General features: G+C 36.6%; 2 protein-coding genes across 2 annotated transcripts in view; one reads left to right on the plus strand and one right to left on the minus strand.

Moving 5' to 3' along the window:
* Positions 1–3,059: 3,059 nt before the first annotated feature.
* On the minus strand, positions 3,060–4,922 carry LOC108043874 (asparagine synthetase [glutamine-hydrolyzing] 1). Its single transcript, XM_017122688.2, has one exon. The coding sequence runs from the start codon at positions 4,824–4,826 to the stop codon at positions 3,150–3,152; it is 1,677 nt and encodes a 558-aa protein (XP_016978177.1). The 5' UTR covers positions 4,827–4,922; the 3' UTR covers positions 3,060–3,149.
* A 3,223-nt stretch (positions 4,923–8,145) lies between these two features.
* LOC108048251 (adenylyl cyclase 78C) overlaps positions 8,146–14,237 on the plus strand; it is a 37,082-nt gene continuing 30,990 nt past the window's right edge. Inside the window, exon 1 of the mRNA XM_044456725.1 lies at positions 8,146–8,347. The gene's annotated coding sequence lies outside the window, so the exon portion shown is untranslated. The remainder of the gene's footprint in view (positions 8,348–14,237) is intronic.

Genomic DNA, 14,237 nt, shown 5'->3' on the forward strand with positions numbered 1-14,237 from the left:
TGCTCTGTCTATGGATTTCTATATGGGGATTCGAATGGCAACATTTTTGGCATTGCGCGCTGCCGTCACAAAACAACAATTTGCGTGAGGAGAGCAATATTATTTATAAGCACTGCAAATTAAGCAGCAAAATATCAAATCAAAAATATATTTCAATATTTTAAGGTTTCATTTCCAAATGGATTCAACATTTCATTGCCTAAGGACTGCTAGGCTTTATCGTAAAGTAGCTGTCTTTGGAAAAATAACTCGAGTTCAAATACAACTGCAGGGCCAAACATTTGTACGTATTTTAGATAAAATTTTTATTATTAACTTAATCACGATCCGTAAATAATAAAATTTGTGATTATTTTTGAAAAATAGATAGGATATAGGGATCAATTTCATGATATAAGATACCTTTCTATACCACACGTATTAGCAAGTATTTGATTAATAAAATATAATTTTATATTTTTATATTTTATTATAATTTTATATTTTATTATAATTTTATATTTTATTAATCAAATACTTGCTGATACGTGTGGTATAGAAAGGTATCTTATATCATGAAATTGATCCCTATATCCTATCTATTTTTCTTTCTGTGTAAAAATGGAATGGGCAGAATGAGATAATATATCTAAATTACTAAGCAACAACAGCGACTTGTTGAGAGAGCGAAAGAGAGTGGGATCTTAATGGAGAATTGGTTTCTCACTCAACTAAAAATTAGCATTTGCATACGCAATTTTCTATTTATAAAAAACATCAACAGAACTTGCTTTCGTAACTATTTTTCAGGGCTTTTCGCTGCGATAAGATATGAACTTGTTAATCAAACTGTTGGTATTCGAGGTTAAAATTAACCTAAGAAAATGTTTGCCAGCAGCTGGTCGTCTGATTTTTTTTGGTTAATTAATTGATAAAAAATAGCCGGCGACGACGTCATTCAGCGGCTAAATGTCACAAAAAGAGAGTGAAAAAGAGAGAAGAAAGAGCGGAAAAAGTGCCTTATTTTAACACATTTTGTTTTTGTATCTTCAAGATACGCACTCTGACACACACACACATACCTATTTGCAAATCCGGCTGCGCTGCTTCTTCTTCTTCCTGCTTCTCCTCCTCCTCTTCTTCTTTGCTTTTTTGTTTTGGGCTGGGCCGCAGCAGCAATAAAAAATCAACAACTGCTAACTGTTGTTGCCCTTTGGCAAGCCGAAGAATTGATTTTCCAGACGTCGGTTGGAAAAAGCGATGCCAAATACCGCAAATACGCGTAACGAGTTGACTAAATTTACTTTCGAGCACAGCCAAATTGAACAATTGCCCCCAAAAAAAAGTAGAGATCACAGTTTTGCTCTTCCTAATTCGTTTGTTTTCTTGTTGTTGTATTTGGGCAGCGCAGTTTCACTTTGTCATTGGTATTTGTTGTTGCCGTCTCTCTACCGTTATTGCTGGCTGCGACAACAACAAAAGCCACGAAATTCCAACAGCGCTAGTTTTTCTCCCTCTCTTACTCTCTCTCTAGCTTTAGAGATGACGCGCTTGGGGTCAGAGGTTTTGGTTTTGCACTTTGTTTGCGGTCGCCGAGCGTTTGCTGTGCCCGGCAAACATCACATTTTGTTGCGCCTCGGCATCGGTTCGTTTGTCTGCCACGGCTTGCAGTTAATTACACGGTTTTTGGCTTAATTTCAGCAGCAAATCGCCAGCCCGTTGCGTTGCGAAAAAAATTACACACAGTGTGACCGCACGGACGCAGAGCGGAAATACCAATGTCTGGCTCAGGAAAATATACTAAAACTACTTTAGCATGTGTCAAAGGAAAGTTTAAGCATTTTAAATGGTTGTGTGTTTGTTAATATAATTTATTTAATTTTGTCAGGTTATGACTTTTTAAATGTATTTACTTTTTTAATTTGTTCTTAAAAGTATACCAAAAAGTATTATTTGTCGTTACTCAACACTGGTTCGGCGTTGCCAACTACCGGCGCCGTCAAATTAATGTAAAAACAACCTTTATTTTTAAAATTTTTTGAAAATAAAATTTTTAAGCTAAATATGTTTTGGGTTAGAATAAAAAAAGCCTGTGTTACTATTTTTGTTGAATCAAAATATTATGGGAGTTTTTATAATTACTATTATTTTAAATTTTTGACATGTACTATAAGTCTTTAAAAAATCAAAAAAAATGTCTTACAACAACTTTAATTATAATGGAAATATTATATACGCGTATATCAGGTTCAAAAAAACCAATAAAGTCGATTTACCGGCGTATTGTTGAGCTTGATACCTTACTGGCTTTTTTCAAGATTCCAACTAATTCAAATTTTTTTCAAGACCATTTAATCTATAAAATCTGTAAAGTTCTGTAAAAAGTTTGAAGAAGGTTTTAAAACTAAACTTTCATTTCTAAAGTAAATTGTCGATTTAATATTTAAGCCGGTGTACTGTATTTAATAGTTTTTTGTTTAAAATAAATGATAACTGTGAAAGATTTTTAAATAAACAGATACAAGAGTATTTTAAAAAATATAAAGTGTACGAACTAAAAAACTGCGTCCTCAGGTATGAATATAAGAATATATCCATTCATAAGCGATACAAAAAGTAAAGATAACGATGACTACATTGTTGCTAAATCTTTTTTTTTACTCTGTTAAGTGACCAATTTAAACATTCTGTATTAAAACTCAATTTATTTCTTTAAAGCAAAATATCAATCTATTTTTGTTCAGCCAAATGTTTAAGTCAGTTATCAACAACATATTACAAATTTTTTTTACGTAATTTTTACGGAAAATGCAAATAAAAAATGTTTAATTAAGTCTCACTTAACCGTTGCGCCCTTTACAGATGGGAGCGGAAAGCTGCTTGATTGGCGTTTTTATCTAGTAAACAGCAATTCTCATTACTATGCATATTAAAAGCAATTGACGACAGCTGGTTTTCCACTGTCAAGTGGAGCGCACGTGTTGACAATCAACAGATGGCAGAATATATGAAACCGTACACACGCCGCCTTATCTGATGAGTGTATAAATGCTCATTTAAATAAATAAAACACCTTTGAGTTGACTACCAATTAAAGGAATTTATTGTCCATTTCTCAGCAAATGCTGATTGGAATTCCTCAGACTTAACTAATTTAATTATGGTTTCTATCAGTCTTTGTTGACCTGGTGGACGGCCTGAGCCCGTCCAGATGGATCCTCCGGACAGCCCCAGTCGAGGCGTGGCACCCATCTCACCACGGTTCGGGCGGCAGATTCTCCGGGAAACTGTTCTGCGAAAATGCAACGATAGTAGAAGGCCTCTTTGGTGGTGGGCGTGTTGAAGGGAAACCGTAGAGCGGCTCCGGCGAATTCCTTATCGCTTACGTGGCTAGTGGCCACCCTACGGATGCTGTCGATCCAGTCGTAGCCCACTCCATCGGAGAACTGCTCCTTTTGCCGCCAAAGGACATCATTTGGTAGGTAGTCATCGGCAAAGGCGGCGCGCAGGACGTACTTCTCCAAACGCTTCTGCTGCTCTCCCCCGAATTTGTTAAGGGGGCCCGGTATCTTGTCCTCCGGCCTGATTTGCATGACATGGTTAACGAATCCTGTGTCCAGGAACGGCACTCGCAGCTCCACTCCCTTGGCCATGGCCACTTTGTTAGCCCTCAGACAATCAGATAAATGCAACTGCCGCACTCGTTTCACCAGCTCCTCGTGGAAATCCTCGTAGTTTGGCGCCTTGTGGAAGTACAGATACCCTCCAAAGATTTCATCTGCTCCTTCGCCAGACAGAATCATCTTAATACCAGTGCTCTTGATGTATCTAGCCAGTAGCAACATGGGCAAACTACATCTCACAGTGGTAACATCATAGGTTTCCAGGTGGTAAACTATATCTCTTATGCCATCCAGCGCATCATCGATCTCGAAGATGATCTCCTTGTGATCGCTGTCTATATATTTGGCCACATGCCTGGCAGCCTGGAAATCCGGTGCATCTTTAAGGCCCACAGAGAACGTTTTCAAGCGAAAGGTGGGATCCCGTTCCCGCATTATCTTCGTGGCTATGGAGGCAATAAGACTGGAATCCACTCCGCCAGATAGTAGGGCTCCTAGGTGCACATCACATTTCAGATGGCTGCGCACCGCGGACTCCAAATTGGCTCGAAGTAGGGCTAAATCACAGGTTTGTCTGGGCACCTCCTTGATCCAGGGTTGCTCGAACTGCCAGCAGACTTTCAGCTCACCGACCCTGCCAAATCGGGCCTCGCCAGGCGTAAAAGTTCTCACTTTGGAGCAGGTTTCCGTCAGGCACTTCATCTCCGAGGCAACCCAAAGGTTTCCCGCCGCATCCTCACCCTCATACATGGGTATTATGCCGAAGGGATCTCGGGCTATTAGAACTTCCTTGGTCCTTCGATCGTATAGGGCAAAAGCAAACATACCGCTGATGTATTGCAGAAGATCCTTGCCGTAATCCTTGTACAGCTCCAGTATCACATGGCAATCGCTCTTGGGTTTGTAGAAGCCACGTTTTTTTGCTATTTCCGCCGAGAGTTCCAGATAGTTGTAAATCTCTCCGTTGGCCACCAGGATTATGTTGCCATCTTCAGAGACGAAAGGCTGATCGCCCATTTCCACGCCCACAATCCGCAGGCGTTCGTGCACCATGGCCACGCCTTCCGTTTCGATTACATAGACCCCGGTGGAGTCCGGACCACGATGCCGCTGTTTTCCACTTTGACGGTAGGCCAGCTCCCTTAAACTGTGTTTGCTGCCATGGAGGATTTGCGGGGGAATCTGTTCCCCGTCCCTCGAAAATATAGAAAAGATTCCACACATTATTTTCTTGATTCCTTGCAAATTTAATTTAAATATTTAAGGCCAAGCGAGGTCCGCACGTTGCAGTGTCTAAAAACTGTTTGAAGGTTGTTACCTAGGTGCGCTCTTATTTAATGCCAAAACTCTCTCTCTCTCTCATGCTCTTTATTTCTCTGTCTATACGTCTCGTTTTGTTCTGTCTATAACATTGTAATGATGATTTCCACGTGTTGCCAATTTCGTCACCCATTTTTATCTACCCTCTTCAATTAAACAGGACACTCAATATTGCCGGAACTAGAGGAACTTTGTAAAAATGACTAAGAACGATTACCTTCTTTCTATTTGTTTATATTTTTCTAAATCTGATAAAAAGTGGAACAGCTGTCAGCGGCTAAAAAACTTGATAAAATTTTGTTTACCATGCTCTTTTTTATACTCTCTGGTTTCGCATCTGATTCTTCTATATCAATTATTGCATCATGCAAATTACTCTTTTTTTTAGGGTACCTTTATTGTGCAACACAATGTGCTTCAAATGTATACAAATTGAAAAACAATTCTGATTTATTATGTCTGAGAAAATAAAAGGCCCCAGGCTAGTACATTTTTTGCGTCAGTAAAAATATCGTATTTGTATTTATAAAATTAAGATTTTAAAAATTTTTATTTAAAAAATTGTATATTTAAATGTTAACAAACCAAATCTAAAAAATGCATCATTAGTCGACATAAAATTTGAATAGGTGAGATTAAAACCAAAGACCAATAAATGTTAAAACTATATTTTCAAAACACATATCTAACACAGGGGAGTATTCAAGAAAAAAATACAAAATAAGTTAGTATATAAGAGTATCAGCAGACTTTTCTTTTTTAATTTTCCGCCTTACTTTTGTTTCTGTGTTACTTGGCATTGGCTCCCAGAGAATCTAAAAAAAGAGTGGTAAAGCACCCAAAAGAGAGGGAGACCGGTTTTTTTGTTATTCTCTCCAAATGTTTTCGCTCAGGCCATGATACAATAACATAAGGTAGTCTCGTCGGCTGTCTAAACGTTCGGGTTTTGGTCAGTGCGTGTTCGTCTTTCGAAGGGAAAGGTTGTCTGCGGACGAATTTTTTAGGGAATTAACCCTTAAGCAAGATGACATTTTGCATAGTGTGCCGCAAACACGTCGATGGCGTAAAGGCACCGAAATGTTTAGCAAAAAGAGCGCTGTGGGAGGAATCGCTGTGATACTTTTAAAATAACAAAGAGTGTAAACGAAACTTTAATAATCGCAGCCGAAAATGTTAGTATAAGTTTTTATGTCTAAATTTATACTAACATTTTCGGCTGCGATTATTAAAGTTTCGTTTAATTCTTTGTTATTTTAAGATTAGAATATATTTTAGAATTAAGAATCTTAACAAAAGACTCAGTATTCAGAGACAAAAACAACGCCTAATTTCAAATTCAAAATTATTAAAAATTAAATTATAAAAAAAAATTAAACTCCTTTTATTATGAAAGGCAAAAAAAAACCCTCTGAACCATCTAAGGGTTAATCCACACATTCTATTGTCGCTCTGCTCGCACTTACTAAACAGTTGCCATTTCACTCGCACTCATTGTTTTAATAGTAGGGTTCCAAAATTTGCCGACGAGACTACCTTATGTTATTGTATCATGGCTCAGGCAATGTTATCACACACAATGACAAAAATGCACATTTGTATGAATGTATAGACGAAATTCTTTATTTTCAACTTTCATTGTTGTTTCGATTTCTGTTATATTTTTAAAAATTATTTAATACATTTCTGAAAATACACGAAAATTTAAAAAAAATTACATGTTTTATAATTTCTTAGATCAACAGTATAATATACAATTAATAATGAAAATCTTATTAACCGATTTCGATTATGTACTAGTCGGTGCTTAAGTATTATATACTATGTATATCTTGATTATTATTCTATTACTTTGTCAACTTTGTGGATTTACGTTATATTTCAAATAAATAAATGAATATAAAATGTTTTTCAAGTGACGATGTACATCTATAGATTGAAATCAAAGCTAAAACGCTTTTAAATAATTAATACAAATTATTTGATATAAATAGGTATAGGTATTACAAACCCTCTGTAAAAATATTACAAACAACTCTGGGCCAATTTAGAAAAAATCATATGATAAATCGTACCAGAAAACTCCTTTTAATTTTAGATTTAACATAGAACCTTTAAATTTTATGGAACTTTTGAAATCTAAATTAAATTAATCAAAGCTTAAGAAATGTTTAAAATGTATTTCTAATCATAAAATATATCATATAGAAATCTAATTTTGGTACATTTCCTGGCATGTAATGAAAAGCTCTCGAACATCTCTTGACCATCCACACTAACATGATGTTAACCAAAAAGCTCTCGGAAACAGCTCTCTGTTGGCTAACATGGCGCCAAGCTAACAGGTGGTTGCCGCTGGTCCAAGTCGCCCGATTTTCAGACTTCGGTCCATGTGATAAATATGTCAAGTGCCCGCAGATAAACTGAAATCTCCCGTGTTTAATTATGCAGACATTTTAATTACGCATCTAACACTGACGAATTTGGATAGTGATGTCATACTGGATGGTGCGAGCAACAGTAAATAACCACGATTTATAACCCGAGGAGCCCGAATCCGCTCCTGGGCGTTCGGCGTGCGCGCTTGTTGCTTCCAAGTCGTTTTGTCGGCGACGAGCGATTCAATTCAGTTGCCGATGGAACGCGACACTGTGCGGCAGGAAATTGCGTATACGACGCATTGTCATTCGGCCAGCCACGCGAATCGGAAGTCCTTTACTCGCGCGCTCCTCGATTTCGCTTTCCCTTTTTCGAAAACCCAACAAGGTGCTAAGTGCGTGTAATTAGTAAAAATTCAATTAATTGAAAAGAATTTCAAATTGAGTTACCTTGACGCAATGAAGGCTGGTAAGCCGAAAAGTGAAAAGTGAATTTTGGTGTCAAAGTGATTCCCGCCGGAAATTGTGCGTAAAATTAAAATGGACAAGAAGGCCGGAGCTCGTGAAGTGTAAAAGAGTTTTAAGAAAGTTTTTAACAAGAGTGTCACAGATCATACCGATTTTTTTTGTAAACATTAAAAATTACATTGAAGTTGTTATTTAATGAAAACAAAGTTTATCGTTGTTTTAAAATTAAGATCCGTTTAAAATTTACTTAAAGATGATGACTCTTTAATAAAACGTTTTTATTTCACAAAATTACAATAAATTTTAAATTCTATCAAATTTTAATAACTCAAGAAAATGTAAACAAAAGTATTTGCTTACCCACTTGTTCGAATAAAAACTCAATATTTTTATCAATTGAAGATAATAAAAGTGTGGCAATTTATTTGCCTCTGAAAGTCTTCATTAAAATACTTACTTGGTATGGAGAATAAATTGAAGACATATCAATCTTCAAATTACATTCAACATCAGAAAAGTTTATCCAGCATCATTGACCAAAAACCATAAAAACGGACCCAACTTTCAACACGAAAAGTGAAGGTAAATTTATGTGCTACTCAAAAATATCAAATCAAAATCAAATAAGACAAACTTTTTATTGGCGCCGAGTCCGAAATTCGGAGGGAATCAAGCATGACCTATTACTGTCACGTTTGTTTCCGGAATTCCGGGAAAGATGGGCAAAAACACGAGCCACCAACTTTTGGGTCACGTTTGCTTTTCTCGGACGAAATCAAATGGTCCCAGTCCCATTTACCAGGTCGGGATGCACATTGCCATAAAACCAGTAACAAATAGAGCAACAGCAAAGTCGGGGCCAATTAATTAAAAAGTTTTCGCGGGGCCAAAATCAAATCAACAATTTTCCCAAGTATTTAGGCGTAAAAATCGAATTGGAAGTTTTAAACAATCAAGTGGCTGTACGAAGATGAATGTTTTACATTTAGAAAAAATCTTTATGAAAGCGAAATGTCAACACGTCGAGGGTTCGTTTATTCAAAACGGGAAAGAAATTATTTGAAAATACTTAAAATTTTAAGATTGTTTTCGGTTCCTCAATATCATCATAAGTAAATGGCGCAACAAATTTGTTTGTCTTATTTTAGTTTTGAACTTAAGATAAAATATTGAAAACTCCACAACTTTATAAAATATTTATTCCGGGAAATTCTGGGGAGTTGTATTCAAATTTCATTCGCTCAGTGCAAAGATGTGGCTTGTTGTTGTGTGAGGATATGCCGTGAGGAAACGAATCCGGATACGGATGCGACAGAAATGGATAACCGTGTTGTCTGCAGCCGGCGGAAATCAATTCGCATTACTGAAGCTTCAGTGAGCTGCCCAAAAAACTTTGTGCGCAGCGGGCAAAACGCAAATAAATTGGTGGTTTTAAACCCGGTCGAATCGGGGGTTGATTAGAGACCGTATATCCTTTGGATACACCTGCCTGCCGCCCGCCAGTTGTCTAGCCGGGCGGAGTGCTTGACCCCGAGGTGACCCTAAAAATAGGCGTGTGCAGCCTCCACCCGGGCTATTTTTAATCGCTCGCTTCTTCACTGTCGCTATCTTTAAGCTCTTAATTAGTTTTATTTTTTGTGACGCCCATTGTGACGTGACACAAATTCGGTTTTTGGCACAAATAGTTGAATGACCAGCAGCGAAACAACAAAAGTGTAGTCTACTTTTCAGCCCCAAAAGGACACGCCCTCGGCTAATTGGTTTGAGTGTGTGTGTGTGTGTGTGTGCTAGCGTATGTGTGGATGTTTGTCATAATCAAATATCTTAACACGCAAGCTCAGACCCTTTTCGCTTCTTTTGGCCGGGTATTGCCCCCTTTTCTGGACCCTAATGACACGGCCACTAATCGGGGCAAAAAGTTGCCACTGCTGCAGTTCTTAATTAGCAATTTGACGCATTATGCTGCCGAGCTTGTTGGCATGTGCGGGCATTAAGTCCGATCCTGTCTGCGGGATTAGTCTCTGAAAGGTGAAATTAACTGCGCCCACACTGATGAGAAAGATGCATAATAAGCGGTGAGTTCCTGGACAAAAAGAGGTGGCTTAAAAAGGATACATCTGGCCAGAGGGTCACAGCACAGGGCAGAGGCTAATAGGTAGTAATTTAATCCTCACTGTAAGCTGGGAGTACTTAACTGAAAGCCGAATGAAAGCGGCAAAGCTATGTGTTTAAGAAAATATACAATAAATATACAAACGAAAATTGGTAAAATAATTCATGGGAAAAGGACATTCTGATAAAAGGATTACTTAATACTTCAACTTTAAATTAATAAGTTAAATTTTTTAAAAAAGGCTTTACTTGCCTTTACAGAATAAGTAATCGTGTTTTTTCTTACGATTTTAAAATTAAATTACTCAAAAATATACTGTAAAAAACTTAATTACAATATTAATTAATTTACCGAAAATAAAAGTTTTTTCAAATATCTATCAAAACTTAAAAGATAACAATTCAAGACGACTTAAAAAAATGGTTACTATCTGAAAATTTAAAATAGACTTGCGATCTAAAATGTTTTAAATATATATTAAAATTGTTTTTCTTTTAAGCTTGTAATATCTTATATGCTAATAATATATTTTTTTATATCCATGAATATTATTTTACAGTGCTTTTATTTGAGAAGAAAATAAGTTTAAAACCAAGATTACAGCTTAACAGCTGACTGTTGATTATTTTCTTTATTTCTGTAGAATAAATTAAAATCTTTACAATAATTATTTTAAAAATCCCGCTTTTATTCATTGACCGTTCAATAAGCTGCCACCCAATGCAATTGGTTTCATTGCCAATCACCCAGTCCAATTGAAATTCATCCATAATGAGGCAGCTTGCGAGACAGCCTTGACATTGAGATACAAGTTATACGATACAAGATGCATTGAGTGGCCAAAGCCAGGGGCAGATTCAAATATATACACAGGCACAAAAGAGAAATACAAACATTCTGCAGTTATTTTTATGATTGAATCAATAAGGCGCAATGGGAAGGTCAACTTGTGACTAGGACTTGGTCCTGTGGAAGGTTGCCCCCGGCGACCTGTTGAGCTGAGCAGAGAAATCCGATCGAATACCTTAAATATTAGCTGGTAAAAACACTTGGCTGCTTTTATGGCATCCCCCGGCCAAGTATTTAATGAATTTATTTATGCTTCAATCACACAACTTAATTCAATTCGCGCAGCGCCCCGCCCAGGAAGGCAATTCGATGGCAGAGTCCTTGAAAACAACATTCATTTAACTTTAGAGCGATGGAGGGGTGATGGAAATTTAATATGCCCAGCGACAAGTAAATAAAAGTAAAGTATCCGCCGGGGAGGGATATCATGGCGTATACTTAATATACTTTACACCGCATCTAGGCTGAAAAGTTCACCTCAGCCAGCAGGCCACGTGTCGCTAAGCAGCTCAAAGCGAGTTCAAAAAGAGGAAACTTTTTGTAACTTTATGCCATATGAGATAAATGGCAGAATAATTGTCTCCTCAGCAGCATTTAATTTAGTTTCATCTTGACTAGACTCTTAGCAAGTTTCCCTTGGGCCCGAAAAAGATAGGGGATTGGGCCAAGAAAAAAGGGTACTTGACACACCGCTCCCCAGACGACAGGATCCGGTTTGCCTTTGTGTGTGTTGCCAACGGAAACTTATGGCTCAGCAGTTTTGGCAGCGTTAATTGTCCTGGTTGCTGTTACCATTACTGCCACTGCTCTGGCCTCAAACATTGTAGCCCAGTATTGGCCTGGCTCAAAACTTGTGGCTGCAATAACCACAAAACCAACAGCTGCATTTAATCCTGACTGAAGGATACTCTTAAAAAAAATCAAAAATAAACAGCAATCTGGCAGTTCGAGCGGAGAAACTGTTTATTTTAATTACGATATTGGCAAGCAACTACGGTCCAATTTTCGGTTTATGCAGCGATGATGGACTAGAATTCAAAACTGTAAAAGGAAAATGGTTCGCCAGATAAATTATTTTCTCTGCAACTTAAATTTATATTTGTTATTTGGTATTTGGATAAATGAAATATATGTAATTCCTTTTTCATAACACTGCTGTAATAATTTAATAGAAACATGGAGATGATTGAGACGCTATATACTTATTTTAAAATTCATGGAGATATATTTAATTATTAAAAAAAAATATAAATAAATTAATTAACAAGATTTTTTATCATTCGGGGGATAAAAAGATGTATGTATGTACATATCTTTAGAACCATATATTACAGGATTGTTTCAGATTTTCGAGATCTTTTACGAAGTGGTACATTTCTGTATTACCCCTAATTCACAGATTGCTAACACAAATGTGAAATAAGTAAATTCAGAATCATTCTTCATATATTCCGTAAAAAGTTGTATTTTAGTAGGGTATATAAAATTCCTTTTAGGATGAGCCCCAATAGAACTGTGCCACAGTGTACGTAGTTCCCTTTTGTTTATGTCTGTCAAATTGCTGCCAAGGCTGCGCTGCAATCGAAAACGAGGAGGAGGAAAGTCAAACCAAAACAAAACAAGCCACCCGAAAAATTGCAACCACCGGGGGAAAACTTTCTCCCAACAACTTGGCTGGCGGTTTTGGCAGACGCAACTTTTCCCCTTCCTGCATTTTGGCCGTTTAGTTGTTGGACAAATAAATCAGACAGAAGTCTGCCCCAGAAATCACTTAAGCTGCCTGGGAATAGATAAAATTCCAAAAACCCATGAACAGAACATAAACAAATTGTAAAAATAAATGTGTAGATATGGCGCACATTTTTTTTTTGGCTAGTCCATCATATGGAGGTGTCAGAAATATTGAGTTCCAAAATCAACAATTTGGCTAATACAATTTAATACCAAGCTTTGACGGCTTTAAACTGCATTCTTCACTGGCTAATGCCAATTCTGGATTAAGCCTGATCTGGCTGGTTTCAATGGCTTTGGCTGCCTTAAAAGGCACCGAACATAAAATCCATTTAAGCGGAGTGTCATAATACAAAACCTCCGAATGAGTCACTGTTTACACAGCCAAGCAGAAAACTACAAAAAAAAGGTAATAAAATTAAATTCTCGCTTCTGAACTGTGCAAAGTACAAATACAAACAAAGATACTGATATATAATTAAATGCACACATTTTTAGTTGGCTGACTTTGCTTTCTTCTCAGTTTTGTTTACCCCTCTATCCCACTCTTTTCTGCAGTTTTAATGGGCAACAACAAGAGCGAAATCCATTCATACGCGGAACATAAAGATGTACAATTTCCAAACACAGTAAACGAGCACAAATGTTCCCAAAACAAAAAGAAAGAATGAAATCAGTAGTAAAACGTTTGGGGGCGTTTGCCAAGAATATCTTGTTGTCTATTTACTTGTGAAGCTGATAAAAATTCACTTTATTCACTTTGGCTGTTTATTTGCTTGAGCACAAAGTGGTGACATCGCAGTCTGCATTCGGGTTAAAAAGGGGGTCAAAAAACGGGGGGTGAGCTCGCTGAAGTGGCAAACAATAAAATGCAAACTGGTAGACAAATATGAAACTTTAACTGCAATCGCAAGTGCAGAGTAGTGGGATATGTGTGGAAAAGTCAAGGGGGATTATACGGAAAGCTCCCTAATCAACGACAAAGTTGCGGAATTCAAGAGAAAATTCAAAAAGAAGTGGATTTTGGAGTAAAAACGGAACTTAAACACATTGATTTTGAACCGAAATTCTTAGAGTTTTTGCTTGAGGCTTAATTAGATTAGCTTTCTTATATTTATAGATATGATATCTATCAGTATAAATAAAAACTTTAAAGTTATAATTGCCTTTTGTAAATTCATTTTATAATTTTAAATTAAATGCTTACAGTTCTTATTTTTGATGCTTATTATTTTGTAAACAGCTAACTTATTTTTAATTGGTTCCTTTTAATTTAACATGTTATTTGAAAAATGAATACTTTTATAGACCTTTTTGATTGGATGACTTATCTTGACTTAATTAAATTTATTGGCATTTTTCAAATATGACAAGTGTTGAAATATTGAAACATAGGTCAATAAGACTTCATTTTGATTTATTAACAGGTGAAAAGCTTGTTCAGCAACACTCGTCATTCTAAAACTTAAATATTATTATTGGGTGATAATCTTGTTGAGAAACTAATTTTCCTTGGGCAAATTGCAGTAATAGAATGTCTTAGAAACAAATTTAAACATTGAAGTTTAAGAACGTGGGACAACTTTGTCTAGAACAGCATACTTTCCTTCATGACCTTTGTTTCCCTTTACTTTCCGTCCATTGAAATATTGTATAAAGTTTATAACTTTTCTGTCCAACCTTGTTGCAATCCAAGTTTGCAGAGTCAACCAACAAGTTATGGTTGCCATTCGATGATTGTTTACCTCCTTCTAACATTGTAAACTTAGCACACGCATT

Source organism: Drosophila rhopaloa, unplaced genomic scaffold (genome assembly GCF_018152115.1).
Source record: "Drosophila rhopaloa isolate 14029-0021.01 unplaced genomic scaffold, ASM1815211v1 contig_150, whole genome shotgun sequence".
Lineage (NCBI taxonomy): Eukaryota > Metazoa > Arthropoda > Insecta > Diptera > Drosophilidae > Drosophila > Drosophila rhopaloa.

Coding starts and splice junctions, on each gene's coding strand:
- LOC108043874 (XM_017122688.2), bottom strand. CDS start 4,826: ATGTGTGGAATCTTTTCTATATTTTCGAGGGACGGGGAACAGATTCCC.